A 9,613-nucleotide genomic window follows, 5' to 3' on the forward strand; every position below is an offset into this window, starting at 1 on the left:
GGACAGAGAGAGACAGAGCATGAACGGGGGAGGGGCAGAGAGAGAGGGGGACACAGAGTCGGAAACAGGCTCCAGGCTCCGAGCCATCAGCCCAGAGCCCGACGCGGGGCTCGAACTCACGGACCGCGAGATCGTGACCTGGCTGAAGTCGGACGCTTAACCGACTGCGCCACCCAGGCGCCCCAAAATAAAAATCTTAAAAAAGAGAAAAGAACTGGAAACTGGGAAAACCAGCAAGTGGACGTTGGGGAGCTTCTTGGGGGCCTTGATTTATCAGTTGAATATATGGATGGGATGGAAGCCGTGTGTGTCCCCATGGTAGCTTCAAGTATTTAGTTAAAGACTTGTTAAGCTAATCCTGTATACTATTTGGGTGTTAATTTAAAGGTTGCTTCCTTAGGTTGGCTTCCCTGGTATATCTCCCAGACTAAGCTAGGTCTCCAAGTTTGTTATTTTGAGATAGGTCTTCTGCTTGTTTACTCTGTACTCTGCATACTTGTAATTATTTATTTGCAATTATTAATATATGTCAACCTCTAACAAGCTCCATAAAAGTGGAACCACGTGTTTCATTCCCCACTGTATTCTTAGTTCCTGGCACATGGCAGGCAGGAGATCAGGAAAAGTACATAGACCCAGAGACTAATCTGAGGAAGGCAGTTCAGAAGCCATAGAACTGGGCACTGGCATCAGGCCACCTGCTGTGCTCCCAGCCATCCAACCTTGGAAGTAGCATGAAGCAGCATGGCACCGCCGCACTGGAGGCTTGGAGAAGAATCTTACAAGCTTGTGCTTTTTGATGTGAAGCTTCCAGCTGGGCACTAACATATGGCTGCAGAACCTGTCCTTGGTCAGTCCTTCTCTAGCACAGCTGCTGGGAGAGAGTCCCCCTGCCCCCCAAGCCCTACCCCAGGCAGAGCCAGGGGAGCTCCTGAAGGGCTGGTTGTGCTCTTCCCCAACCCCCACCCCCACAGGCTGCCTTCGACCAGCGTATGAAGACGTGGCAGCGCTGGCAGGATGCTCAGGCGACGCTGCAGAAGAAGCGGGAGGCTGAGGCTCGGCTGCTTTGGGCCAACAAGCCTGACAAATTGCAGCAGGCCAAGGACGAGATCTTAGAGGTGAGGCACACAGAGCAGACTGGCTCCTGAATGAGCCCGGGTCCCATCCCACCCAGATGCTTGAAACCACACAGCAGGCGAGAGAGCCGATTGAGTCTAAAGGACTGTGGCTGCTGGGGAAGCCTCTGAGAATGAGTCCAGGCTTGCTTTGAGGCCTGGCCCTTTTCCTCTCTTCCCATTCCACCCAGACTTAACAAATCAGATTCTCTGCAGGAGGGGTCGTGGGTGGGTCTGTGAAAAACTCCCAAGGCGATTCAGTATGGCAACAACTGAATTCAGTTCTCTGGAACTCCCAGCCTTTGTGGTGGGTACCTGAACCAGGGGCTTTGGGGTGCCAGAACTTTGAGACCAGGCCTGGCCTGGAGTACACAGCATCTCTTTTCCAGCCAGATGGCCTTCACCTAGACTTAGACTTACACACTGAATCTCCATATGGTTTCTAATCTTACCCAGAGGGGCAAACAGACATAATGACCAACTGAGGTCTCACATGTAGAATTGCTGTCCAAAGGTAAAGACTTAGTAATGATACCATAATATTAAGTGATCCTTTCTGTTTCCTTTCTTCCCAGTGGGAGTCTCGGGTGACTCAGTATGAAAGGGACTTTGAAAGGATTTCAACTGTGGTCCGAAAAGAAGTGATACGGTTTGAGGTGAGATAGAATATCCTACTTCTCACAAGTGTGCAGTGCCTTGTTTAGTGGTGGTGTTGGTTTTGTTCAAGTCTATTGAGTAGGGAGACCGATGAAAGTGCCAGTGACCTGGTAGTTGTGAACAGACGTGGCTGTGTGTGTGTGTGTTCATGTGTGTGTTCACATTTATGTTCTGAGGCAGAGTGGCTGTCCTACACTTGTTGCTGGACCAGAGAAGTTAAAGCTTGCAGCTTTCCTGTGTCCTCTGGTTCCCTTTTCTTTCTCCTGTCTTCCTCCACCTCCCATCCCCTGCCCACCATGCAAGAAAGCCTTGCAAGTCCTTGGCAGAAGCCATTTGGCTGGAAATTATAGCTATTCCAGCTGCTAGCTATAGTTTCTGAGGCTGTGTTTGGCCTTGGTCAGCAATAAACTCCATCCCATCAAGAGGGGTAGGAGCAACTGTCTGGATGATCAGTCTAGAATCCTGTCTCCTATAGAAAGAAAAATCCAAGGACTTTAAAAACCACGTGATCAAGTACCTTGAGACACTCCTGTATTCACAGCAGCAGGTATGTAAGTTATGCTTGACTTTCATTCTCTATGCCTCCTCCAGAGGCCAGCTGCCTACCTGGGGCTTTGGTGATGGGATGGGCTGGGCTGGCTGTATTGCTCTAACATGGAGAATCTAATAGGGTCTTTTGCCAAGCAGGATATTGTAGCCCTAATCCTACAATAAGTTAGTTTTTAAGGACAAACCCTACCTCTCCCTGTAACCCCCCATGGTACCACCTAACCCTCTTAAGGCTGAGACCCAATCATTGTATTGAACAGTGGATCCCATTGTGAGGAGCTAACTGAGCTGGGCAAAGCTGTAGCCCCCACAGGGATGCTTCCTCCAGGGCAGAAGCAGGACTGTCTTTAGAGATTTCCCTTGTACTTGATGCTTCCTCTGAAGGGGGGTAAGATTGGCTGCCTGGCCAATCTGTCCCAGGGTCCACTCTCAGCCTAGCCATTTCCTCAGCTTGGCCTCAGCTCTGGCCTCCCTTTGGGTGGCTGAGACCACGGGGGAGTGCGTGGCCCTGTGCTTGCTCCCCTCCCAGGCTCAGTCTCTGCCACTAGGTGGGGGCACTTGCTCATTGTCCCCACTTCTTTGCAGCTGGCAAAGTACTGGGAAGCCTTCCTTCCTGAGGCAAAGGCCATCTCCTAATGGACCAAGGACACCAGAGCCCACCTGCCTGACGCTGCCTTTTTATACACTGTTCTCCACCTCTGCCGGACTCCAGTGATGCATCCTGCCTAGCCTGGACTTTATCCCTTCTTCCCTGCCCCCACGACCAACCTGTGCCCATTCTAACCATTACTCCATTTAGCTTCCATATATATTTTCTTACCTGAGAGAATAGTTTCTTGCTTTAAGCAAAAGACCTACACTAGGTGGTGGAGTTAGGGGATAGGGGTGGAGTATTGATATAAATATATAAATACAAATGTATATTTTTCAGGATGTGGTTAGGAACTGGGAATAACGTTTTCTGTTACTCCTGATGGTGCCATGAAAAGATTATGTAATAAAATATTTTAAAATCAGGTGACGTGACTCGGAATGGTGGTGCTTTTTGCTTTAGGCTGGGGAGCAGTTGGGAAACAGGTCCAGAATACTCCGAACAAAGAAGTTACCCAGGTATAGTAAGTTTCTCTCCACAGGAGTTTAAGCTTTTGCTGCTGCTTCCCTATGGGACTAGAATTTCTTTTTTTCTATCTACCTCTGCTACATACTCTGAGGGTCTCTTAACCTGTTTAATTCTTATTCCTACTTTTTTAGGGAAGGAGTTGTAAAGACATCTCTTATAGTAAGAGGGACAATGGATTCTCCTGCGAAGGAGGCAGACTTTCTTTTATTCCTACCCTGTTTCCCTTAGCTGCCCAGGGCTCTCTCAGTCTTGCCCTCTGATAGCAGACTTCTGAACTTCTTTCTGCCAAGTCCCCAGTAGACCGTTTCCTGTTAAAAGTGTAAAGAGCTGATAAGAACTTAACACTTTATCTCCGTTGAGAACAGAGCCAGCACTCTGCCTCTAGATCAGGTCATCCAAGAGATCCTAAACTGTTTGAGGTTCCAAGAAGCTTTACTCTCTGTGCCCAGGAGGTAGCATGCCAACAACAGGGCCCGAGTGTTGTCAGCTTAGGCCAAGGGCGTTCAAAGGGGTCTCTGTCCTGGCCTGGCCAGGGAGACTGGAGTCTCACATGCGCTGTTGCTGGGCTTCCCCTCAGCTGTGTCCACAGCTGCTTAAGCTGGCTGATCAGAATGGTCTGTGAAGCTGCTCTGTGGGGCAGGGTTGGCAGATTGCCTGCCATGGAACCTCGCCACTCCTGTCTGCCACCCCCCAGCCCCAGAGACGCCCCTTTCTGTGGGCATTCCAGGCCTGCTCTGTTAGTTCTCTTGGGTGGGTGGTTAAGGTTTGGGGAGGGACAGCCTGAGGCAAGAGAATGCAGTAAACAGCACTGATTTCCAGTGCACCAGCCTGGTGGGGGCAGGGATCCAGGGTGGGGGTGCAGTGCTGGCAAGTATTTTTTTCAACAGTTGGGTGTTTTGTTTTGTTTTGTTTTGTTTTAGAAAAAGTCACTCAGTCTCTCCCTATCCCCCAATATCTTTATTAACACTCTTGATTTTTTTCCTTCCAGTCTTGCGTTTGCTTTTGCACAGTTGTAATAATACCCACGTGAAATATTTTGTATCCTTTTATCATTCAGCACTGTATATTTTGTAAGCATTTCTTCTTTATTGTTACATATCTTCACAAACTTTATTTAGAAGGCTATGTAATTTTAAGGCTTCCACAGAGTGCTTGTACCATAATTCTGACTCATCCCTTGTTGTTGGATTCTTGGTTGTTTGGTAAATTTTAAATTTTAATATAATTTAAATCTTCTAGAAAAGTTACAGGATATCACGAAGAATTCCCATATAGCCTTTACCCAGATTTACCAAGTGTTTACATTTTACCTTATTTGCTTTATGATTTATTATCTATATTTACATATTGTATTTTCTGAAGCATTTGAGAGTAAATTGCAGACATTGTGCCCCTTTACCCCCAGATTTTTAGTATACATTTCCTTAAGAACAAGGACATCTCTCATAATTTACAACCATAAGTATGTTTATCAAAATCAGGAAGTTTGACAGTAAACTAATACTGTTACATAACCCATGGTCCATATTTAAATGTTGTCAGTTATCCCAGTGGTGTCCTTTATAGCTATTCCCTTTTTCCTGGTTCAGGATCTTGTGTTACCTTGAGTTGTAACATGCGATCACTTGTGTCTCTCTTAATCCAGAAGAGTTTCTCAGCCTTTCTTTGCCTTTCATTACCTTGGCATTTTTGAAGAATATAGGCCAGGTATTCTGTAGAGTATCTTTTGACTTGGATTGGCCTCACGGTTCCGTGTGACTATATTAGGGTTTTGCAATTAGGCAGGAACATCACAGAAGTGATGCGTCCTCAGAGCATTTTAAGTTGGCACATGATGTCGGTCCCGTTAATGCTGAAGTTAACTCTGATCACTTGATTACTATTTTCCCCTTTGTAATTGACAAGAAATTTGTGGGGATGTACTTTGAGATCATGTAAATACTTTGTTCCTTCTCCAGTGTGCTTTTCTGGCTCCATAATCTACATTTACTGGTTGGCATTCTACTAAAGAAAAACATCCTTTCTCTCTACTTAATAATCTACTTGTTTATCAGTATGCATGAATGGATTCCTATTTTACTCAAAGTGCATTGCAAGCCCTTGCTTTGATTTACTTTGATTCTCAAATCATCCCAGATGATTTTTTTAACCTGTCCCCTTCATTTTTTTTTTTTTTAACACTTTTCTTACTTTCTGGCATAATAAAATGTTTCAGGCTTCTCTTATATCTTCCTTGCCCCAGCTCTGGAATCAGCCATTTCTCCACAGAGTCCTGATTTCTTTTAATGGAGAATTAAACATCTATAGAAACCGAGATCTGCGTGCTGAGCGTGCTCATTGCTCCTGCGTTGTCATTGCTTCTAGGCTTTTGGCAGAGCAGGAAAGTAATGAAAGACAAAGATATATAGCAGTAGCAAGAGAGAGAGACAACATAAAGAATTAGATATTAGAAAGCATGAATTCACACAGATCCTTACAGTCTAACCCCATTGGGTTTATCTAAGTCTTCTCCCTTTTCCATACTTGCAACTCTTCTCCAAAGAAACTTAATTGTAAAACTTTATCCTTGCTTTGTTGTATTCCATCCTGTGATCATCTTGATGCAAGTCTGTTATTTCCTTGGGATGGACTGTGGTTTCAGAACTTCCTCCTTAGCATCTGGCACTGGAGGCTGACAGGCCTGTGCATTTCTGTACAGAGCTTGCACACATGGAAACTGAGAAAGCAAACAGGTTAAGGGTACTGAGCCCAAGGCCTGCACAGTGGTACAAAGGATAGAGTCATTCTACCTGGGGCCTCAGGAAGAAGACGTTTGTAGAGAAGAGGATGCTTGAACTGTGGCTTAAAGGTGAAGAGGCATTTGCCCCTTCTGCTGGGCCCATTCTACCTCCCTGTCTCTTGACAGTGGGAGGTAGGCATCTAGGGAAATGTAGGTGGCTTGGTATGGTGTGGGTCAAGTCATTGGGCAGCCCACAGAGAGTGACAAGCAGGAACCAGATCACACTGCTTGATACAACTTGTGAAGCACTTGGCACAATTGCCCAGAAGGGTGGGGACCCACTGAAGGGACTCAAGCAGGGAATAACATGTTCACATTTGTGATTTAGACGCATCAGACTGGAGGCAAGGAGAGCAGCCATGTTCATCCCAGCCAGCCAGATTGCTGAGGAGGACAGAAGGGATGGTCTCTTGGAGAGGCTCAGAAGGTGGACGTGGAACCACTGGACACCTGGTCACTGATCTGAGAGAGGCCTGAGGGATGAGCTAGCCTGACTTGCAGGTTTCTGGCTGGAATTTCGGGATAGACAGTGAAGAGTACTTAGCAGGGAATATACCATGATCATGAAGGTGGTTTCCCCCAGGGCGAGGCTTATCCATTGCACTCTGGATGTGCTGACCCCTGCGATTTCCCCAAAAGTGGGGAACTCGACTGCATAATTTGTGGTAGTGGGGGACTACGTTCAGGCTTCCCCCTGGGAGGGTGCGGTGGGGGAAGGATAGACAGTGAAGGGAGCCCTTAATGACACAGGCAACACAAGGCCAAGTAGGTTTGGAGCAGATGGGAGCAGAAGCCGTCAGTGCTGCCTGTGTCATGTAGCATAAGAGGCTCCTCTGAATGGGAAGGGAGGCCCATGCTGAGAGGTGGGAGAGAAACCTAGTGAAAGGAGGCTTTGTTTTATTTAAAGGTGGGTCAGACTTGGCATCTTAATAAAATTCAGAGGAGAGAAAGGGAATCGCTATCAGAGCTGTGTCTGGGGACAAATGCACAGAGCAGGGAGCCTCACTGCCAAGCAAGGAGGTGTGGGGAAGGAAGACAGGGTGGGGCAGAGAATATAGGTCTCCTGCTTGGTAATTAAAGTGTTTTCAAATAGAGATACCTGGTTTTCCTATTTTGAGTCAAGTGGTTTAGAGAAGAGGTGTGGAGACGAGTCTGTACTTCCCTACTTCCCCATGCATTATTTCCCCAAAGAATCTCTGGGCTTCAGAGTCTAGAGCATGAAACTTTGAGCTAGAGGGACCCCAGCATTCAATATGAGTACTGAGTGACAGATTAAATGAGAAGTGGGAATGATAGAAAGTGTCACTTACGCATAGGTATTTGTAACTTTGAACTCTTTCCAGAAGACTTTCATTCTGAGTGCACCTATAGCTGGGAACCATAAAGAAAATAAAGAATACCTTTGCAGCTTAAAGTTTAAAACCAAGAGATGATAATGAAATCTGCTAAGGATGGGACCAGGAAGTGATTGAAGAGAGAGCATGGTGATGGAGGAGGGTCCGTTGCTGAGCATGGTTACGGCCCAAATGGGAGTGGAAACCATGGATTTTGAGGGACATCAGGTCCCAAAGTGGTGGAATTTTCTCCACAGCAGCCTAGGGGAGCAGGAGGAAAGGGGAAGATGATGGTGATCCCTCCTGGAGCAAAGAAGAACAGACCTTTGCTGCAATTGTCATGCACCTGAACTGAATGCCCTGTCTTTGGAGACACTGGCTAAGTGTCTTGTGGAGAGACGCTCCACTACTGGGGAGAGTCGGGCCCGAGCTGAGAGTTAGAAATGGGTGAGAACCACTCATCCGTGTCTACTGGCCATGGGAAGGGTGTGTACGTCATCTGCCAACGTCTTGTGGCACGAGATGTGTGGTTGATTTTGGCGCTCTCTGCCAAACAGTCAACTCTCCGAAGTGGTACGTCTTTGTCACTCCATGGTCCCCAGGAAAGATTTGGTCTCAAAATAGGCGCCAGATAGATCAAGGTTGAATGATCTCCAACTGCAGGTTCTGCCACCTGGCACTCCCAGTGTTCTCTGAGAGGATTCCCGCTCGCTTTCCTGTTTATGTCCTAGCGCTTCACAACAACGCCCGACCCCTGACAGAAACTGCCCCCAAACATGCTCATGCTCTTTGCTTCCTCAGTTCTGTGCGGCCCAGGCCTAAGGAGCCTTTTGTTAATGGTGGGCTTTGTACCTGACATGCCCTGTCTCGGTTCCCATCCCTCTCTTCAGTCTCAGAATTACACCTGTCTGAATGGGAGTGGAAGTAGATGGAGATGGAAAGCACTGGTAAACGTGTCAGAACATTCACGGGGGATTCCCGTAGACACGTCTAGAAACCAAGTCCATGAAGAAGACTGTGCAAAGGGGCCCATCTTAGCAAGGTGTACAGTTGTAAAAATTGAAATCAATCTCTGTACAGCAGGAAGGGATTAAATGAATTATGGTACATAATACGATTGGGTGTACAGTCATTGGAGATGATACATAGCTATATTCATTGACCAGGAAAACGTTTTTAAGTGAAAAAAGTAGGCTATAGAATTACATGTATAGTGTGGTGTAAGTTTATATAAAACTATATATATGGAACGAATGTTGATTGAATTGTTAACTATGGTTGCCCTAGCAGGATGGAATTCTGCATTATTTAAAATTTTCACAGTATTTTATGTTGCTTGGAATTTCTATGTATTTTTATGATCATAAAAATTAAATAAAGTGTTTTCATTATGGGAAAAAAAATGCAGTGCATCCTTTGAGGCCTACTCTCTATGTACCTTCTCTGGGAAGCTTTCTTTGATGCACTTTCCATTCTACCCCCAGACTGGAACGGGAGACCACCTCCTCTGTCGCTCTGTCATCCTCTTAAACCTCTGGTCTTTCTCACCCTGTGTGCATTGTTGACTCTGAGATGATCTCATTAGCCTCTGGGGTTCTGAACTCCTTAAGATCATGGACTGTATTGTTCCTACGTATCTCCATGCTCCCTTCCACCCACAAAGGCAGCCTAAGGGGGCAATGGCTGCCATTCAGCTCTGGTGATTATTGTTTTAGGAGCCTGTGGGCCCAGATCTTGGGGGTTTTGAAGACATTCAGAAATCAGGCTTGATCTGGGGTTTGGTAGGCCGTGCTGTGGTTGGCAGGAATGGTGCTCCATCTTCCACGGGAAGCCTGCAGGCTGGGAGGTGATAGCCACCTGCCCCAAGGCTTGCCTCAGCCAAGATTCCTCCCCTTTGCCCTCGTTGGTTGTGGAAATGCTCCTCTGGCTATGATGGCCAAACCTCTGGGGCAGAAAACACCACTCACCCCCAAGGCTGGTCCCAGGGAGCCAGCTGCACAGCCTCCATAGGATGCATTTTGGGTCCAGAAAAATCACAGAAAAACCATTCAATCTGAGT

General features: G+C 46.7%; 1 protein-coding gene and 1 non-coding gene across 4 annotated transcripts in view; both read left to right on the forward strand.

Annotated features, from left to right (window-relative positions):
- SNX1 (sorting nexin 1) overlaps positions 1-4,571 on the forward strand; it is a 41,054-nt gene extending 36,483 nt beyond the window's left edge. For 2 of the 3 annotated variants that reach the window (XM_049611739.1, XM_049611738.1), the window contains exons 12-15: positions 975-1,118; positions 1,691-1,771; positions 2,248-2,319; positions 2,907-3,339. In XM_049611739.1, the coding sequence (XP_049467696.1) occupies positions 975-1,118; positions 1,691-1,771; positions 2,248-2,319; positions 2,907-2,957 (348 nt within the window). In that variant the 3' untranslated portion in view covers positions 2,958-3,339. Of the gene's footprint in view, positions 1-974; positions 1,119-1,690; positions 1,772-2,247; positions 2,320-2,906; positions 3,340-3,375 lie in introns of those variants that run through there. The other variant, XM_049611740.1, reaches the window with a different exon arrangement.
- Positions 4,572-6,752: 2,181 nt separating this feature from the next.
- LOC125910527 (U1 spliceosomal RNA) lies at positions 6,753-6,917 on the forward strand. The gene has a single exon (XR_007454028.1). It is a non-coding gene; the product is annotated as a U1 spliceosomal RNA (small nuclear RNA).
- The last annotated feature ends 2,696 nt before the right edge of the window (positions 6,918-9,613 follow it).

This window comes from Panthera uncia (assembly GCF_023721935.1).
Source record: "Panthera uncia isolate 11264 chromosome B3 unlocalized genomic scaffold, Puncia_PCG_1.0 HiC_scaffold_1, whole genome shotgun sequence".
In the NCBI taxonomy this organism is placed as follows: Eukaryota; Metazoa; Chordata; class Mammalia; order Carnivora; family Felidae; genus Panthera; species Panthera uncia.